At 38.0% G+C, this 20597-nt stretch overlaps 1 protein-coding gene across 4 annotated transcripts in view; it reads right to left on the bottom strand.

Annotated features, from left to right (window-relative positions):
• The window catches only part of SULF2 (sulfatase 2), a 307964-nt gene that overhangs the window by 4540 nt on the left and 282827 nt on the right, over positions 1–20597 (bottom strand). For all 4 annotated transcript variants that reach the window (XM_081325671.1, XM_081325670.1, XM_081325669.1 and 1 more), the window contains 6 exons: positions 10152–10413; positions 8662–8758; positions 7202–7296; positions 3223–3282; positions 1737–1906; positions 1513–1655 (listed from right to left, as the gene is read on the bottom strand). In XM_081325671.1, the coding sequence (XP_081181797.1) occupies positions 1513–1655; positions 1737–1906; positions 3223–3282; positions 7202–7296; positions 8662–8758; positions 10152–10413 (827 nt within the window). The remainder of the gene's footprint in view (positions 1–1512; positions 1656–1736; positions 1907–3222; positions 3283–7201; positions 7297–8661; positions 8759–10151; positions 10414–20597) is intronic.

Raw genomic sequence — 20597 nt, 5'->3', positions numbered from 1 at the left:
TTTAAATTACTGCGGGTATTCAATGAGCAGAGTAGAGATTGTATCAATTTTTTTCAGTAAAAGTATTTTTATTTTTTTAAAAAACGAGTTGCAGGAATAATCAAGGGGCAGATTCTAGCATTCAGTTCTAAAAACCATACCACAATTGTGTGCAGAAGAAAAAAACAGACAAACGAACTGAAATGAAAGGTTTATGTGGAATCTCGCTATCTAGACAATCAACATGTTTTTTTTCATGAAAGAGACCCAGTGAATGTTTAAATAAATGCAGTTCAGGCCAGTCTGTTATTCTCTATGAGGAGAGCATATGAGTTGTAACATTCACACACACACACACATCCACGTCCACCTGAGATAGAAGGCTGAGAGAAAACAATTTTGCACAACAAAATTAAACAGTTCTATGTGAATGATTATAGAAAATCTGGTGGGGTTTCCATATGTTCTAAAAACACTCCAAATCTAAAGCAATTACATGTCCATTTCTGCTTTTCTCTGGACAGAAGAGGGGTTGGCAGAGGGAAAGGTGGACTCCTGTCAGTATGCTGGGAGGTTGTGTGATCACTCCCCCCCCCAAATTGGATACAGGCACTGGGATTCCTAACACTCAGATGTAGATTCCAATACTTCCTGGAAGGAAAAGGTACTAAGACCCTTTTCTTGTTCTGAAGAGATGAGATTTTGGTGGAAAAAAAAGATAGTAGTAATGGAGGCAACTGTAGAATTGAACTTCATCCTCACCTCATGAGGATGCTAGTATTATAAGCTCTCATTTGTAACAATGTCACAGGTCCTTTTTACGTGTACCCAGGTTAGTGGCTCCAAAACAAGAGAGAGCCAACAAAAGAAATATGATCCCTAGTCAAAACACACACACACACTGAAAAGGCTTATATTGCCCTTTACCCCATTCTTACTTTCTTCATACTGCACTTCCTATTGCTCCTCCAACTATTACTCTTTTTGAGACCTACGCTGGAGAACCTTTTGGCTTAACCATTGCTCTGCTGGCTAGGGAGAGCCTTAAAGCAGGAATGTCAAATTGCCAGCCCTCAGGCTGGATGTGTCACGCCAAAATTGTGCCCACCTCATTGCCGGCAATAGGGAAAAAGTCCCGATATGTCACGCGATGTCACATGACGTCACGACTTTGACATGTCTGCCTTAAAGGGATGGTAACAGCAGGTGTTGGCCATTTTATAGGCAGCCTGTCATCTCACAAACATCAATACAAACTTAATACAAGTTCATTATGGAGACTAAATTGTGAGACCTGCAATCTGAAGACATCTAGAAAACATGAGGTATGGAAAAGTTGATATATATGAAAAGGTTTCCTGCAGCCAACATTGGTAGTTATATCTGACCCACTGCAAAATGTAGTGTGCCAATTGATGTTATGAAAAATGGTAAATTCAGAACAGAATTTTTAGGGTTTTTTTTGTTGTGTATGGATCAAAGAAAGTTGATCATATGCAAACTTTGAACCTTTGGTTGTTTTTTTAAAATTACCTGGTAAGGGTCGGTGTTCAGGTCAAAGTACTCAAGGAAGCCAGTAGCAAATTCACAGAACAGAAAGTTGTGTGTCTCATTGATTGTCCTCATACACCAGTATGTGTTGTTGTTTGCACTGGTACAGGCACAGAAAGGACCCACTACAAATAAATGTTAACATTTGACAACAGTTGTAATTTCTAAATAATTTAAAATGCTTTACATGCACAGATATCTCTTACATGTCCACAAGGGGGCAGTCTGCCAGTGTTGGTTGTCATGTGTGAAGCATGTCAGGCCTGGCATGCTACATGTGTCATTGTTTTTTATTCTTTTGAGCAGCTTCCTGAGTTTCTTCTTTCGCCTCTGTTCTCGGAGGAGCCACAGTTTATCCTTCTCCTGAAAGCTTTTCCTGAACATAAAGATCAAGAATTCATAACTCACAAATTGCCTCATAGATAAAACCAACTGCTTTATAGACCCAGAAGTCTGGCAACAAGGCAGAAGGCTATAACAGACAATCTGAGAAGGGATTCACCTCCCATCTCATTCCATTTTTATATAATAGCAAAGTTAATTTTGTGATGCTAACTTTATCTTCTTTTTTTTGTATCGAGTGAGTTTTGAGTTCTGGTAAGTGCCTGGACTATTCCCTGTAGTTTTCTTGACAAGATATTCTTTGGAAATGATTTGCCACTGCCGGCTTCTTAGGGCTGAGAGAGAGAAAGACAAAGCCACCTGCTGACTTTGTCCTTAAGGCAGGAATAGAATTCACAATCTCCTGATTTCTAGTCAGATGCCTCTTAATTATATACCAAACTGGGCTCTTAACTTTACTTACTCCTGTTTGTCAGGACTACATTTGTTTGTCCTGTTTGTCACCTGGCCATCATTATGCTTATATGTGTGTAAAATAGCCTCCAAGTCAATAATCCAAAATCCTTAATGGTAGAACTCTACTGAGGTAATAAATGTGTGGCCATGAGAGAAATTTTCAAACACCATGCATAACAACACTCATCCCCAATCTCAGATTGTATACTGCTACTTTTCTTAAAAGTCTGTGTGAAATAAGAGTTATATTAAGTCCAAGTCCCTGCAGGACTCTCCACGAAAGCATCTATGATAAATGGCTGTTTATTCCCTGCTTGCCTTGAAGATGTCCCGTAAGAGGAATCCACCACTTTTGTATTAATGTATTAATACTTAATACACTAAGTATTAAAGAGTCAGAACTGAAGAAGCTTCTTGGATGAGAAGTGAAATGTTGCCTTGAGAAAAAGCACCTTTGGGTCAACCATGGCCTGGATGACTGAGAATGTCCATAGACATTATTAAAGCTTAGCCTCCATGTTCCTATCTATGCTATGCTAGCTAACACAATCATACAGTTTCTTTTTATTTCTGTATTGCAGGCACCTATAAAGATAAGACACTTTTTCTGAATACTGAAGTGGTTCAGTTCAAAATTATATTACCTCCTCCTGCACAATACTGTCTTCTTAAAAGCTGATTTAGTTTGTAGATGAAAGAAGTTACTTTGAAAGTCTCATTATATGCACAGCTAAAAGAGCACAGTTTTCTATAAGGATCCCAAATAATTGTAAACCATGGCCAACACAACAGATTACATTCATAATTTTCTCATACTTCTTGATTACCAAGCCAGAAATAGTAAACTGGAACTACTTCACATTTGTTGTCAGTTTAAGATGATTCTGCACTTACTTGAAAGGATGGAGACCAGATCCTTTGTGCCTTAGTTTGCCTTTGTGTTTTGATTGGAAGCTGAAAAACAAATATCCCAGTTCTACAATTATCAAAACACAATTCTTTATATTTTTATACTTGTGCTTCCCCCACTCTGAAATTAGGGGCAGTTTACAAAACTGAGAAAACAAGGATAATTACATAAAACACAGTCCTCTAATTGGATACATGATCCATTCAAAACCTTTGTTTTAGTTTGCTGAAAGGTATTTGGCTTTGGTTTCCATGCAATAAAGAGAAAATACACAACAAACTCTAAAACAAAGAGAATCAGAGGGTTTCTCCAAATTTGTTCCCCTCCAGCAAATAAAGAAATAAATCTCTATATTACATCACTTAAGGCTACAGTTTAAGAGTTTCTTGTAACTGTCTAATTGAAAGAGGAGGAAACGGAGGAGGCAGCAAGAAAGCTAACTAGATTCTACTTTTCTATTTTGAAGGACTATTTTTTGTATAGGGGTTTATTGGTTTTAAAGTAAAAAAAAAATGACAGACATTAACATGAAATAAAAGCTGGATGATAAGTTGCTTTCCTACTCTGGCTGGCATGCTGAATTGCAACATGATCAAGTGAAAGGGCTCCACTGCCCAGATCAGGCATTATTTTACACTTTGACCTTTATTAGAGGTAGACTATTACAAATCTCAGGATTGCACTAAAACTTACTCACAAGCACTGAAATGCAGAATGTGAAGTTAGAAAGAAGGCTGACACAATGTCTGAGCGTGAGGATATAACAGTTGGAAACATTTGGACCAAACATTTATTATATTGTAAACCAGGAAGTGGGTCTCATGTCCTGCTTGCTAGATGACTTCAGATAAATAGTAGCACTAGTTGGGCTAAAACAGAAACTGATATTCTTTCTTTTCTCACCAGCAGTAGCAGCTCCTACCATGCTGCTGACAGTGGCGAAAGAGGGGACATAATTACAGAAGTCACTAAGGAAATGTCTCTGATAAGAGAAATATCCTGAGAGCAGAAGCAATGTCTTATGCTTTCTTCTTGAAAACTTATCACTATAATCTATTTTTCTGCAGTGTCTGGCAGTGGGAGAACAAATATCAGATCTTTTATGCTTCTTTTGCCCAGCTTTTGCCATGCATGGAACAGGAAATTTCGGAGCTTCTTTGGCGATGGTGCCAGGTAGGGATGTGCAAATAGTCAGCTCTGAGCTTGGAAATTATTTTTAGATCTGGTGCAACCATATTCACTGTACTCTTAAAGAAGCTGCAACTTTTCTTGCTCATTTATTAGTTACATAGTAGCAGAAAAACTTTTTACAATTTTGAGTATAGAAGGTCTTAAGGAGGAGGCAACAGGAGCCACAAGCTTCTTCAAGGTACTACCCACCCACCCGAGATTTGTCGTAACTTCATCACCTCAGAGATGAATACTATAGATCTCTGTTCTTAAGTTTAGGCAATGAATGGGAAGCTGTGGTCACAAGAGCATCTTGACTGAAGGGCATTTTGGCCAACTCTGTGGTAAACATTTGCTCTCTGTTGTTGTTGTTGTTGTTAGCTGCGAAGTCGTGTCCGACCCATCGCGACCCTATGGACAACATTCCTCCAGGCCTTCCTGTCCTCTACCATCTTCTGGAGTCCATTTAAGCTCACGCCTACTGCTTCAGTGACTCCATCCAGCCACCTCATTCTCTGTCGTCCCCTTCTTCTATTGCCCTCGATCTTTCCCAGCATTAGGCTCTTCTCCAGTGAGTCCTTCCTTCTCATTAGGTGGCCAAAGTATTTGAGTTTTAGCTTCAGGATCTGGCCTTCTAAAGAGCAGTCAGGATTGATCTCCTCTAGGACTGACCGGTTTGATCGCCTTGCAGTCCAAGGGACTCGCAGGAGTCTTCTCCAGCACCATAGTTCAAAGGCCTCAATTCTTTGGCGCTCAGCCTTTTTTATGGTCCAGCTTTCACTGCCATACATTGCAACTGGGAAGACCATAGGCTTGACTATACGCACTTTTGTTGACAGGGTGATGTCTCTGCTTTTTAGTGTGCTGTCTAGATTTGCCATGGCTTTCCTCCCCAGGAGCAAGCGTCTTTTAATTTCTTGGCTACAGTCCCCATCTGCAGTGATCTTGGAGCCCAGGAAAATAAAATCTGTCACTACTTCCATTTCTTCCCCATCTATTTGCCAGGAATTGAGAGGGCCAGATGCCATGATCTTGGTTTTCTTAATGTTAAGTTTCAACCCAAGTTTTGCACTCTCCTTCTTCACCTGCAACAAGAGGCTCTTTAGTTCTTCTTCACTTTCTGCCATTAGAGTGGTATCATCTGCGTATCTTAGGTTGTTGATATTTCTTCCGGCAATCTTAATTCCAGGTTTTGATTCATCTAGCCCTGCCTTTCACATGATGTGCTCTGCATATAAATTAAATAGGCAGGGCGACAGTATACAGCCTTGCCGGACTCCTTTCCCAATTTTGAACCAATCAGTGGTTCCATGTCCAGTTCTCACTGTTGCTTCTTGACCCGCATATAGGTTTCTCAAGAGACAAATAAGATGGTCTGGTACTCCCATCTCTTTAAGAACTTGCCACAGTTTGTTATGATCCACACAATCAAAGGCTTTAGCATAGTCAATGAAGCAGAAGTAGATGTTTTTCTGGAACTCTCTAGCTTTCTCCATGATCCAGCGTATGTTGGCAATTTGATCTCTAGTTCCTCTGCCTCTTCGAAATCCTGCCTGTACTTCTGGTAGTTCTCGATCCACATACTGCTGAAGTCTAGCTTGTAGGATTTTAAGCATGACTTTACTAGCTAGTTACCCTAATTAGAAACATATAAGGGCTGTGTAATACCACTTTGAATTCAGCTTGACAGTAGAGAATTTGCTTTTAAAATTTCTTTCAAAGGAGTAGAGAATTTTGAATAAATTCTCATGGGTAGTGCTCTTGTATTTATTTACTTAAGCACAGGGTAAATGTTTGAATATCTTGTTTTTTTCATAGTATAATAGTCTCTACAACAGGCAATCAGTTAGTTCACTGATTTCCATTGCTTCACTGAGTTACCAAAGGATGTGATCATAAGGATCCCCATTCAGAGGCTTTTTCCTGGCGGGAAATCTGATCAACCAGGGAGGCTTCAGAATGATTGAAAGATGTGTAACATAAAACAACATATCAGTGGTAAGTATTTCCAGTTCTTCCAATAATGAATTTCAATTTCAAGATAATTTAAAAAGCACTGGGGTATAAATCCCAGGGCCTGTGTATTCCAAAGAAGTTGAAGATCTTTAATTTGTACTTTCCAAGGTCAAAAAATTTCAAACTTGGAAAGAACTCCCAAAAGAGAGTAGGGTGTTAGCTATGTGAAGGTAAGAGGAACTGGCCTGAAATGTTATTTTTGTTTTTAATAGAAGAGTGTGATGAGACGTGAATGTTTTTTGGTTTTCTTTTTTTGCCTTGCTGGACTAGACACAATAAGGCACTGGAATTATCAAGGCATTGGAGAACCTGACTTTAATAGGATAAAATAGTCTTGTATCTTATAAAGGTAAAGGTTCCCCCGCACATGCGTGCTAGTCGTTTCCAACTCTAGGGGCTGGTGCTCATCTCCGTTTCAAAGCCGAAGAGCCAGCGCTTGTCCGAGGACGTCTCCGTGGTCATGTGGTTGGCATGACTAGACGCCAAAGGCGCACGGAACGCTGTTACCTTCCCACCGTAGTGGTCCCTATTTTTCTACTTGCATTTTTTACGTGCTTTTGAACTGCTAGGTTGGCAGAAGCTGGGACGAGTAACAGGCACTCACTCTGTTACGTGGCACTCAGGATTAGACCCGCCAAACTGCCAACCATCTGATTGACAAGCTTAGCGTCCTAACCCACTGAGCCACCGCGTCCCTATCTTGTGTCTTATACTCTGCCTAAATTCATTAAATTCACTTCCTCCTTACTGCAGTTACTGACTACAAAGAGAAAGTACCTTATCTTGTTACAATCACATTCCTCGGGTCGCTTCTTCTTTAGATGTCCTCTTACCTCTCGCAGGTTTTTAATTTTGTTTTGTAAAGTTTCAATCTAATAAAAAAAAAGAACAAATGGATGGATGCAAAATTGATTGATTTGGCTGTCATTCAACTTGCCTATATAATAGGCATTAAATTCCTTTCTTTAAAACCTCTCTGTATCCCAGTTATTTTATTTTAACATGTTTTTTTTGAAAAGAAGAGTTTATGCTAAAATTCCAAACTTTAGCCAGAAATCCAGATTATTACTACAATTACCATATATTGTTAGCTACACAGTTCACTGGTGGAAATTTGGAAGAAGCAGCCAGGACATTTTCTAGCAAGGAACATAATTTGATTTTTGGAGGAAGAATTCCTAACTGCTGTAATTACAGCAGAGGTGAAAGAAAGAAAAAACATCTATCACTTTTCCTTTATTTGCAAGAAAACCTTGGCAGGCAATGAGAAACAGCCAAGGGAGGGCAATTTATACTAGCACGTGAAAGAAACTAAAAAAATTTGGAATGAGTTTTTTCCCCCAGACTATGAGATGACTCATTTTTTGTTTTATTGCTTTTTTTTTAAGTTAGGGGTTATTTTAATTGATGGTCAACAAGTAATTCCCATGCATCATGTATCATGAAAGTTCAATGATCTATGGGGAATTTAATAAAAAAATCTGGGGCAAATGATGTGCATTTCTGTCAATTTCTGAACAGTCAAAAAGTACAACTTTAAGGTACTCTATGTTTATACGTGCACTTTGAGGGCAAGAGGAAAATAGGAAAAACAGGCCAGTTATGAGTCTTTAATATACTGTTAATGCATAATTTTATATCCACTTATTCAGAAACTTCTTATCCATATGTTCCCTGTGCTGCCCTTTTAGGATATTAAATTAGCTTCAACAATGCCCTTTTTCAGAAGGATTGGGGACTGAGCAGAGGCCTCCACAAAGAGAAATATTTTTCACATCCTCTGGCTTCCTCTACCCCTAAAATCATATCCAGAGGAGTAAGATTCCTTAAGGCAACCCAGAATGTGGCAAAAAGGAAAAACTGATGATTATGGCTTTGTTAAGGAAAACCATGTTAAGAAGATGTTCACCTTTGTTAAGTTCTTCCAGAAACAAAAGGGAACTATTATATGCAGCCTATTTTGGTCAGCAAAATTGCCTGAATCACAGGCTGCTAAATTGATAATCAAAAAGCAGCTCTATTCTCCACAAGACGTTCTTATTTCAAAGTCAATCCAGACTTCAGCCAAAGCTGGTATCAGACATTCTGCCTTGCTGTCATTAAACACTGATCTTTTTGGTGGGGTCTGACAAGGCGATAACACTGAGATCGTGCCTGTGAGAGTAAAGCCTGACAAAAAAGTCCACTCAAGGTTCCTTGGAATTTGGAAATGTGATTCAAAGGGCATAAACACTAACCTCATGGTCTATATGAAGCTTGTGGTCCTTCCAGGCTTGCAATGATTTATATAAGTCTGTGTCACACTGAACAGTGTCATTCTCTAAAATGTAGCATCTGTTCAAAAAAACAAAACAAAAAAAAGGAAAAGGTCATTATACTGGAGGCAATGACTAGCTGTTGGAAACAGACAGCATTACATTCATGAAGATCATTTTTTTTGAGCTAAAGAAAGAAGGGCAATTCCCCTACTGCAACCCAAGTAAACAATCTGTGCAATGGAAACTGAAGTTTGTTGTGAAGCTGAAATGCCAGTAGAGAAAACTAAGGGTGCTGTCTTGAATTACTTGGAGGAAAAAAAATACTATAAATTTTTTTTTTAAAAAGTAAAATCTTAAAAAGAAGCCTAAGTATAAACACAAACGCTGGCACTTAGACATGTTTGTGGTCTTGAGAATGCATTCCCAGAATGTAAAACATTTAACAAAATGTATTAGGCAACCTTGTTCTTAGGTGTAGCGATCCTACAGGTAGTCCTCTACTTACGCCCATTCATTTAGTAACAGTTTGAAGCGATGATGGCACTGAAAAAAAGCGCCTCTCACCACCTCCCACTTGCAATCATTGCAGCATTCCTGCATTGCCGCATTCACTGACCACAATCCGGTGCTTGGCAACCAGTCTGCATTTACAGTGGTTGCAGCATCCCAGCATCACGTAATGGCCATGTGACCTTACCAGCCAGCTTTTAGGAAACAAAGTCAATGGGGGAAGCCAAACTTGCTTAATGAACGGGGCAAAAATGGTCATAAAATCACTCACCTGGTGACTCACTTAATAACTGCATTACTTAACAACAGAAGTTCCAGTCTCAACTATATGGAAAAACTCTTAACACTTATATAGTGTATGTTATATTATGTTTAATTGTTAAGTGGACACAAACAGGACCTTATTTGCTGGATTATGAAGTCCTCTTACTATGGGGATTACACAGTGCAGTTAAGAAAATATACATCTAGCTCATTGGGTTAAGCCTGGTGTTTTGCTTGTTTGTTCCCCTATATTAAGGCAGAAAAGAAGCATGGCACCTTCCTCTGTAGAGCTCGTGGTGTTCTCCAAGCATGCTTTTTGTCATTTCATTACTAGGCTAGGTAATATCATCAGTGCATCGAAGAATAGAATGTCCTGCTTGTTTACATGTAGCCTTGACTGGGGTACGGTATCTTTCTTGATTAGAGCGTTGTTCTTACTTGAACCATTACATTCAGAGAACACCAACAACCCAACAGTTCAGTCCTGAGCTACCTATATTCTTTACTGTTAGATCTGTAACTTGCAATTTTTCCTCCTTTCTTGTCTATGATGCAATGTACAATGTCCCGATAGATAAAATGATCCCAATACATAATGCTATATATGTTTGTATATGCATATAATGTTGCATATATATTCAAGTATATAAAAAATAAAACCCACAACCTACTAATTAATCTCTTCAAAGACTTACCGGTGTGTCACTTTTATTAAGTTTGGCGCAGTGTTCTCTAAAATGCCGCCAGTGCCACTGTATTCCTCCATATCCTTAACATCATCAACTTCTCTTCCCCCTCCTTTTCCTCCACCTGATTCTTGATCATTTTTGTGTTTTGTGATATTCCACGGTAAAACAGGTTGATAGCCATCCTCCAAATCCAAATTATACACCTTTCCATCAAGCTCAACAGACACTGAACGAACTGAACGACTTCGAATGTAGCTCGTTTTGTATTCTACATGAGAAATGAACACAATGTATATGTATTTAGCAGATCAGATATGGATTGACAGAAAATTTATTGCTGAAAAAATGGTTAGATCAGAGATGGAAGAATTTTTTATTTCCAAAAATAATTATTTTTTTCAGACAGTGATTTAATTCTATGAAAAGTAATCAATTCCTATATACATTATTCAAATTTTATTATAAATTTAATACTACTAGGATAGACCTTACAGGAAACATATCTTTTACTATAATAAGGGCACATCATTTGCTTAGTTCTTGTTAAAACTTCTATTTTTCATATAATGTTATGATTTCAATTTTTGACAATGTACTTCTAAATATACTGTTGACATTTTATTGAAAATTTATGGAAAAATTTATTGTAACTTACTAAGAATGACCAACCACAACCAGCTAAAACTGAATGCATGGATGGATGAATCGATGTAAAAGCCAAAGGAAATGAAACTGCAAAAATGTATCTTGCTTTATATGAACAGCTGAGAATAATTTTATTTTATTATTTTTGGTAAGTTTTAGAAAAACTAAATTAACTTTGGACTAGCTTTTCCTGGCGTAAATTATCTTCCAGCTAGAATGAGATCATAGAGTTAGAGAGCTGATATGTGCCTGCTGCAATATTCATTGCTCTAGGATTGAGTTGGCCTACAGAAGATCTTTAATGAAGATTTTATATGGCCTAAATTTAAGGAAGTAATCAAATAGTTTTTAGTGTATGTTCTTACAGAGGGAACATACATTTACTGAAATGGTTTATTTCTACATTCTTGCCATGTGATGGCAGCAAAAGTTCAGAAAATTAGAAAAGAAGTAAAAATAAATGATGCTCAACGTGAATGTTTCATGCATTCTAAAGAGCCACAGAAGAACTTTTATTAATGTTTCATGGTGCCTTTTGCTTTCGATTTCCTTTGAAACTGCTTTCCCATCTAGAGAATTCAGAAAAACAGCAACTGAAGACTATTACTCCATATTTCTCATCTCTAGTTACTCTCCATTTCAATTTTTTTTCCTGTTAACCCAGCAAATCCCCCGCTCCTTAAACTCCAGTTTCAAGCTTTGTTGCATTCTATTTCTCTTGCTTTCCCTTTCACAATTTACCCATTTGAGTGAAACTCTAGATGGCAATTCCTCTTCCTTCTGGTCATGAAACCCCAGGAACTTCTCCAATTCGAAATTCTCTCTTTCAATTCCCAGAAATTGCCAGCAGTTTCAAAGCTCGCTAGATGGATTATTGGAAACTTAACTGGATTGCTTTACCCTCGCTTCTCAGACTCAGCAGCATTGGGTAGGATAATAGTATTGATTCATATAGAAATCTATAAGAAGGAGTCACTGTTTGCACAGCATTTAGGAGTGATGGGCCTGTAGCGTTATTCAGAGTATTCACAGAGTACAACAGAATTATTCACCAACCTGGGATTCTGAATTTCCACCTCAGGCTTAGCCAGGTGAATCATAACTTTAGGGGAAAAATAGGTTCTAATTTATGAAACGCTTGACTAAAATGAGGAAACTCCCTTCCGTTTTAACACTAAGAGGAAATTCTAAGAAGTTACACCCAAAAAGAAGAAACTAAAAAGAGACTTTCTCAGCAAGAATCTGTTTCCTTTGTTATGAATCTTGTGTTTCCATTTGCTGGTATCAAAAAATACACCCCATTGTAAAATCTGAATAGAATATAACATTTATAAATGCTGAACAATTTAGAAACAGCAAACAACTAATTACCAAAAATGAATCTGTTGCACTGTTTGTCTTTTAAATAAGAGATTTTAATATAAACCACACAGGAAGTGGTGTTTTTCAATGAAGAAGCAAATGCTTTTTTAAAATTTTTTGACTGATACTGTGGGTGCTCAAAGATTTGTGAACCCTTCTGAATTTTCAATGTTTCTGCATAACTATGATCTAAAATGTGATCTGTTTACCACACAATTTCTAAAACTAGATCAAGAGAACCAATTAAATACATGGGTCAAAACAGCTTATATGTAGCTAGTTGGTCAGAGTTAGACACCTAAATAAAGATAAATGAAAAATAAATCACCTTTGGGAACTTTTCATGACTTTTTAGACCCTAAATTGATAAGTATGCGCTTCTATAAACTGAAAAAAGGGCTCATTAGATTAACTCTCTCACTAATCAGTTTTTCAGCAGCAGACTAGGGAAAGGATGGGATGATTCTGTAGTTTGTTATAATATTGCACTGCAGCACTTGGGACAACTGCAATAATTGCAGAGAAAATGAAGTAATGTTTTCTTAGAAAACCATAAACTTTTACTTGCATAAGTGCACTAGCATTCAACTTATTATCTATTTTTAAACTCTTACCATTCACAACTGAACACTAGTTTCTACCTGCTCAATTAGTATTCATATCTGAGTTCACTGACAAATAATATTTTTCTCATGAAATACCATTCATGAACAATGGGAAATGAAACCCATGCAGAGATATTTTATTCCAAGTTGCTGCCGGAACCTTTTCTTCTTGTGTAAAACAGAGGAGAAATGGGCTGCCTCTAATGAACAAAAAGTGGAGATGATCGTTTTTCACTAGTTCTCATCAGCAGACCAGGTGCTACAGATGGTGGCAGGCCAGGGTCTACAGACAGCAGCAGACCAAGTGCTATGGATAACGGTAGACCAGGGCCTGCAGACAGCAAAAACCAAAGAGAGGGATTTTCAAACAACAAACTCATGGAACAGGTGACTGATACTATTATGGTATGCAATACATGTTCCATGTATGTGCTTATGCCCAAAGAACACCCAAACTATATATGCATTAGATGTAAACTATGTAAACTACTGGAGGAAAAAGTAAGGAACTTAGAGGCAACTCTAGCTAAACCCCAATCTACGAAAGAAAGCTATACCCAAACCGAATCAATTAATAAACAAATAACTCCCAGAGGATTTGACCCTACTGATAAACCCTTGAAGACAAGTGGAGGTATGTCACACATAGAAGAAAACACAATACTCAAAGAAAGAAGCAGCATACAACTAACAAACCCCTTCTGCCCAATCCAACCCAAGCAGAAACAGCACCATTAAAACTGAGCAATCAATTTCTCCCCTTAGATGGAAACACACAGACCCACAACCTCCCCCTCAAAGAAAACATGCAGACACCTAGTAAAGAAACAACTTCAAATATCCCTAAAAAAGTCACATCAACAAACACACCAGAGATAAACAGAAAAGTATCCCAGACTGCAGCCCCCCAAAAAGGAAGGCGAGTGTTCGTAATAAAAGATTCTATCCTCAAAGGAATGGAATCATCCATCTGCAGACCAGACATACAATCCAGGGAAGTATGTTGTCTCCTTGGAGCAAAAACAAAGATGTGGCTGAGAACCTAACCAAAATAATTAGGCATACCGATTACTACCCTTTCCTCCTCCTCCACATTGGGATGAATGACACAACAAAGAACTTGAGTACAATAGTGAGAGATTACAAACAACTAGGCAATAAAGTTAAGAGGCTAGGAGCACAAGTAGTGTTCTCATCCGTACTCCCAACTTAAGGCCAACACCCATTGAGGGAAAAAAGAATTCTAGAAATAAACCATTGGCTAAAGCCATGGTGGCAAACCTATGGCACGCGTGCCACAGGTAGCACACAGAGACCTCTCTGTGGGCACGCGTGCCATCGCCCCAGTCCTAGGCCTTGAGCTGGGTTTTATAAAACTTTTTTGATTTAGGCCTCCGCCACCATGTGCAAAAAAAAAATAAGGTTCAATCAATCAATCAATTGCAACTTCTGGTGGGGGAAAAAAGATTTTGCAAAGTTGGAATTGATTGATTGAACTTTTTAGTCCCACCCAGTCTGCCATCACCATTGCAGCCATGCCCACCCAATGGGCCACACCCACCCAATAGGCCATGCCCACCCAATGGGCCACACCCACCCAGCACCCAACGATACATAAGTGGGGTTTGGGTTGCAGTTTGGGCACTCGGTCTCTAAAAGGTTTGCCATCACTGGGCTAAAGGGTTGGTGTTGCCAAGAAAACTTTGGTTTCCTGGATCATGGACTGCATTTCCTACACGAAGGACTCCTGGCAAGGGATGGGCTGCACCTCATGAAAACAAGGAAAAAATGTACTCGGAAAAAGACTGGCCCAACTCATCAGGAGGGCTTTAAACTAAAATTGAGGGGAGAGGGTGCCAATCTTTAGAATCTCTAGAATGCAAAACCAATCATAAATCCCAAGAAAACAAATCAAACAATGAGGTAGGCAGAGATGAGAAAAAAGAAAAACCCAAACAACAATCAGGAGATTCCAGAAACATGCCCATGAACAGGCATTAAATGCTTATATAAAAATGCTCAAAGCTTGGGGAACAAACAGGGTGAACTAGAAGCAACAGTACACAAGGAGGGCATGACATAGTTGGCATTTCGTCCTTGGTGGGATGAAACCTGTGAATGGAATGGACTGATGGATGGATACAAATTGTTTAAAAGAAACAGGTTTACAAAAAGTGGAGGGGAAATTGCATTATATGTAAGAGAACACTACATATCTACAGAAATGCACATGATCCAAGATAAAATCTCTCCAGAATGTATATGGGTCACTATAAAATAGAAACAAAAGTGACATTACCATAGGTGTATATTACAGGCCACCCAACCAATCTGAAGAAATAGATGAACTCTTTGCCAACCAGCTAACAATTGTATGTAGGAAGCACACCACAGTAGTAACGGGAGACTTCAACTATCCAGATATCAACTAGGAGGCAAACTCTGCAGTGAGTGGGAGATCAAACAGATTCTAACCAACCTAGCCGACAACTTTGTCAGCCAAAAGGTGGAGGTGGGAAATAGACGTAAAGCTATACTGGACTTAATTCTAACTAATAGAGAAGAAGCGATAGAGGGAGTTGAAGTTGCCGGAACCTTGGGCGAAAGTGACCATGTCATACTAGAATTTAATATAATGCAAACACTAGCACCAGAAAACAATCCAATCTCTGTCCTGAACTTCAAAAGAGCTGACTTTAACAAAATCAGACAGAACCTAGGAAAGATCCCATGGATGAAAATCCTAAAGGGGAAAACAACCGAAGAAGCGTGGGAAACTCTGAAAAATGTGATCATAAAAGCCCAGACCAGCACAATACACTGAAAAAGAAAAAAAAAAGAAATTCAAGAAGAAACCAGCATGGCTGCACAAAGATCTCTCTGACAAACTGAAAGACAAAAAGGACAAATATAAAAAATGGAAAGAGGGGCACATAACTAAGGCTCATTATCAGCAGACAACCAGAACATGCAAAGATGAAGTCAGGGAAGCAAAGGCCTCAGAACGAACAAAGACTTGCAACAGAAATCATGGATAATAAAAAAAAGTTTCTTCCAATATATTAACAAGAAAAAAGTCAAGGAAACTGTAGGTCCACTAAAGAGAGAAGATGGCAAGGAAATAACAGGCAACAGGAAGAAAGCAAAGCTGCTTAACTCATACTTTGCATCATTCTTCACACAAAAAGAAACTATAGCCCAACACACCAAAAAAAACCACTGCAAAAGACAAATTAGAAACAAACATTAAAATAAGCAAGAAAATGGTAAGAGAACACCTATTCAACTTTGACAAATATAAATCACCAGGACCTGACAGATTATATTCCAGAGTTCTGAAGGAGCTGGCAGATGTTATCTCAGAACCACTGCACCACATCTTTCAAAAATCCTGCAGCACAGGGAAACTACCTGAGGATTGGAAAAGGGCTGATGTGGTTCCCATCTTCAAGAAAGGAAAAATAGCTAATAAGCCAGGTAGATGGCTAGCTTATAGACTAAGGAAAAAGCAAAGGGTTTCTAATATAGATAAAATTGAACATAAGGGAAAGGTTGTGTTTCAACAGGATCTTATTAAGGAAGCCTTTGTGGATTTTTATTCTAAATTATATGCTAAGGAAAAGATTAATGAAAAAGACATTGATGTATATTTGGAGAATGCTAGCATCCCGGTTCTTACGCAAGCACAAAAAGAGGAGATTAACCAGTTGATAACAGAAGAAGAAATTCTTATAGCAATTAAGGAATTGAAGTTGGATAAAGCGCCAGGTACGGATGGTTTGACTGCGGTTTACTATAAAAATTTACAAATGGAGTTGATAAAGCCGTTAAAGGAACTGTTTCAGACAATTCAGAGAGGGGGAAAGGTGCCTCCGTCTTGGAGAACTGCTTTTATCTCTTTGATTCCGAAGGAAGATCAAGATGCTACTCAAGTTAAAAACTATAGACCGATATCACTTTTAAATACAGATTATAAAATATTTGCTAAGGTGTTGGCTAATAGATTGATGAGGGTTCTGCAACAGGTGATTCATGGGGATCAAACTGGGTTTATTAGTGGTAGGCAAATGAAAAATAATGTGAGGCATATAGTTGACGTGTTAGAGTTTTTGGAAAGGAACAACCAGATCCCTGCGGCGCTAATTTTTTTAGATGCTGAAAAAGCTTTTGATCAATTGAATTGGCAATTTTTGATGAAAGTTTTAGATAAAATGAATTTTGGGGATAAATTTTTGCAACCAATTAGGTCATTATATCAAAAACAAACTGCTCGAATAATAGTTAACAATAGTTTGACTGAAGCATGTAATATTGAGAAGGGCACAAGGCAAGGGTGTCCGTTATCGCCTTTACTATTTGTGTTAACATTGGAGATATTATTAGTAAAAATACGGAGTTCGGAAAGAATTAAGGGTATACAAATTAGAGATCAGGATTATAGATTGAGGGCGTTCGCAGACGATCTGGTTGTTACAGTGACCCAGCCAGAAAATTCTGTTGTGGACCTGATGGAGATAATAATGCAATATGGGAGGGTTTCTGGATTTAAAGTTAATGCACAAAAAACTAAAATTCTGGCCAAAAATATGACAGTATCGCAAAAGGCTCTTTTAGAAGGATTAACTGGATTTGAGATTGCTAAAAGGGTCAAATATTTGGGGGTGTTTTTGTCACCCTCTAATACAAAGTTATATAAAAATAACTATGAAAAACTATGGGGTAAAATTCAAAAAGAAATGGAGAGTTGGGAAAAATTACAATTGTCTTTGTTGGGAAGAATCGCAACAGTGAAAATGAATGTCCTGCCTAAATTTTTATTCTTATTTCAAATGATACCGGTTCTTAAGAAAGATTCTAATTTGGAAGAATGGCAACGGGGTATCAATAAATTTGTTTGGGCAGGGAAAAGGCCACGAGTTAAACTTAAGATTATGCAGGATACTCGTGAAAGAGGTGGTCTTAAAATGCCCAATCTTAAATTATATTATGAAGCTGCTGCGTTAGCAGGGATAAGTGATTGGATTAATTTGACACAAGAGAGATTATTAAATCTTGAGGGCCACGACTTGTTATTTGGCTGGCATGCATATTTGTTGTATGATAAGAAGGTAGATAATGTGTTTAAAGTGCATATTTTAAGACAGGCATTGTTGAGAGTTTGGAAGAAGTATAGATACAAGTTAGACTGTAAGATACCATTGTGGGCAATTCCAAAACACGCAATAGAAAACATAAATGTTGGTTTCAAACATGACGTGACTACGTATAAGGAGATTTTAAGCTTGGAAAGAAGTGTATGGTGTTTAAAATCGTATAATTTCTTGCGAGATGAGAAGATTGTTCAAACCTGGTTTCAATATACTCAATTACGGGCCAGGTGGAAAGAAGATCAGAAAACTGGTTTTGCAATGACTGATGAAAACTTGATAAAGCAAATTAGAAATCAGGGTCCAGCACATATCAAACAGATATATCTTGCATTGATAGAAATTGATTCAGAAACAGAACTGGTTAAAGATTGTATGATAAAATGGGCCCAGAACATCCAAGAAGTTATTACAATGGACATGTGGGAAAAGATCTGGGTGAGGAACGTAAAATTTACACAAGCTCAAAACTTAAGAGAGAACTTTTATAAAATGTTTTATAGATGGCATTTAGATCCTAAAAAGCTTGCAAGTATGTATCCGAACTATCAGCCAAAATGCTGGAGGTGTGGTGGTGAAGATGCAACATATTTTCACATATGGTGGACTTGTAAAAAGGTCAAGGCTTTTTGGATAAAAATTTGGTGGAATATGCAGAAGATCTTCAAGCAAAAGATAAAGTTTTGTCCGCAATTCTTTTTGTTGGGTATAATTACAGATGCTACTGTTGTGGACACTAAGTTGATGTTAAATTTAGTTACAGCAGCAAGACTTTTAATAGGTCAGTATTGGAAGAAGGAGGAACTGCCGACTATAGAAGAATGGACTTTAAAGGTTTCTGACCTGGCAGAAATGGCAATGATTTCGGCTTATTTGAAAGATCATTCGCAAGAACGTTATATTATGGAGTGGAAAAAATGGATTGAATATATCCAGAAGAAATACGGGACTAAAAAGTTTCACTTAGCATTTGAATAAGTCTTCCTTTCTATTTTCTTTTTTTTTTCTCTCTATATGAAATATTAGTATTGTTTGTAGTTATCTTATATGAGCTAGAGAGTGATAGATTTAAGAATTTATTGTTGGTAGCATATGGATGTTTATGATTGTTCTTTGTTTTTATACCCTGTACTTAGCTCTGGGAAGTCGGGGGGGGAGGGGGGAAAGGGGGGGGAGGGGTAGGGAGGGATAGGTAGGGGAGGGGGAGGGGGGATTGTTAAAGATAAAATGTATTTTAAAACTTTTCAATAAAAAAAAAGAAAGGAAAAAATAACGGACCTAGGAAACTACAGACCAATCAGTTTAACATCAATACCTGGGAAGATCCTAGAAAAGATAATAAATAAACAGATCTGCAAACAACTAGAAGCAAACAAAGTCATAGGCAGTAGCCAGCATGGATTTGTTAAAAATAGATCATGCCAAACCAATCTTATTTCATTCTTCAACAAAGTGACTAAACTAATAGACCAGCGAAATACTATGGACGTAGTATACTTAGACTTCGGTAAGGCATTTGATAAAGTAGACCACAACCTACTCCCTAGTAAGCTAGAAAAAGTGGAATAGACAACATCACCACCAGATGGATCTGTAGCTGGCTAGTAAAATGTACTCAACTAGTAGTCCTCAACGGCACTACATCCACATGGAGAGAAGTAAGCAGTGGGGTACCACAAGGTTCCATCTTAGGCTCAGTACTCTTCAATATCTTCATCAATTGACTTAGATGAGGGAATTGGAGGGGAACTCATCAAATTTGCAGATGACACCAAACTGGCAGGAGTAGCCAACACCCCAGAAGACAAACTCAGGATCCAAAAAGATCTTGACAAACTTGAACAATGGGCCCTATCCAACAAAATGAGTTTCAATGTGGAGAAAAGCAAAGTTTTACATTTAGGTAGGAAAAATCAAAGGTACAAGTACAGATTGGGCAAGACCTGGCTTAAAAACAGTAATTGTGAGAGGGACCTTGGAGTCCTAATGTAGTGGACAATCACTTAACCATGTACCAGCAGTGTGCAGCAGCAGCCAAAAAAGGTAATACAGAGGTATAGAATCAGGATCAGACAAAGTATTACTACCACTTTATAAAACCCTAGTAAGACCACACCTGGAATACTGCAGCCAATTTTGGTCACCATATCACAACAAAGATGTTGAGAGTGGAAAAAATCCAGAGAAGAGCAACTAAGGTGATCAAAGGCCTAAAGACTAAAACATATGAAGAACGGCTCCAGGACTTAGATTTGGCTAGTCTAAAGAAAAGAAGAAATAGGGGAGACAAGACAGCAGTGTTCCAGTATTTGAGGGGCTGCCACAAAGAAGAGGGGGTCCCTTCCAATTCTATTCTATTCTATTCTATTCTATTCTATTCTATTCTATTCTATTCTATTCTATTCTATTCTATTCTATTCTATTCTATTCTATTCTATTCTATTCTATTCTATTCTATGAAGTGAAAGCTAAGTTTTTAACTTAACAGATTTAATATCCTAGAATAGAAATAAGGCTCATTGCATGTGGGGCAAACCAGTCCTATCCTGGAATTGCTTGGTAGACTGTTCTTATAAATTCTTCCCTGATCCTCTCCGCTGGAAGCAGATATATCATAAAAGTCCATGGAGATTCTCAGGTCATCATCATCCCAAAGGTGCCTTTTCAAAGTCCTAGTGGACAATCACTTAAAT

The sequence above is a fragment of the Vipera berus genome (genome assembly GCF_964194415.1).
Source record: "Vipera berus genome assembly, chromosome: 3".
Classification (NCBI taxonomy): Eukaryota; Metazoa; Chordata; class Lepidosauria; order Squamata; family Viperidae; genus Vipera; species Vipera berus.
The sequence above is the reverse complement of the archived record's forward strand: the minus strand, read 5'-3'. Positions and strand labels throughout refer to the sequence as shown.